Consider the following 619-nt stretch of genomic DNA (forward strand, 5'->3'; position numbering starts at 1 on the left):
AATTTTGAGAAATAAATTGTATCTGGTCATAGACAATGTACACTGTTTAATTTGCATTTCACTTCGAGCGGTTTCAGATTATTAGTTCATCGGAAAACAAATACTGTTCTGTTTAGTTATTACAATTCCTTCCAACTTAGCAGCACCTAATAGGAATGCTCTATTAAATGAACAGAGCAGGGAAAAGGTTAACGGCACAGGTTCACTCTATACTGATAAATTTCTGTTAACTATACATCTTAATCACAGATCATCAAGATAAAATACTAATGATAAAACCCTATTGATGTAGATTGAATGATGTTCAGTTTCCAATTATTTTATCCACTTGTGCAAGAAAGGCTTAAGACCACTTACCGATATCCTCGCACAGAAGATAACTGATAACGCGTGGATCTTACCGAATCGCGCTTCAAGGTGGGACTGCATGACTGTCTCAGTAACAAGTCGAGGAAACACGAGCGGGCAAAGCAGGGCAAAGCGTCACTGGCAGACTATCACGTAGTGCGGACGCCCTCCAGTTCGCCGCCCTTATATATGGGTGAGACGCCCCGAAGCATTTGCACACGCGCACCATTCCGCAGTTTATCGTCCCTTTTTATTTGCACACATGCACACT

The 619-nt window shown here is 41.2% G+C and overlaps 1 protein-coding gene across 2 annotated transcripts in view; it reads right to left on the reverse strand.

Annotated features, from left to right (window-relative positions):
- The window catches only part of LOC119585597, a gene marked incomplete in the record, with an annotated part of 11,397 nt that extends 10,884 nt beyond the window's left edge, over positions 1-513 (reverse strand). For both annotated transcript variants that reach the window (XM_037934266.1, XM_037934265.1), the window contains 1 exon segment: positions 402-513. In XM_037934266.1, coding sequence (XP_037790194.1) covers positions 402-429 — 28 coding nt within the window.
- Positions 514-619: the final 106 nt, after the last annotated feature.

This window comes from Penaeus monodon, chromosome 20, assembly GCF_015228065.2.
Source record: "Penaeus monodon isolate SGIC_2016 chromosome 20, NSTDA_Pmon_1, whole genome shotgun sequence".
NCBI classification, from domain to species: Eukaryota; Metazoa; Arthropoda; class Malacostraca; order Decapoda; family Penaeidae; genus Penaeus; species Penaeus monodon.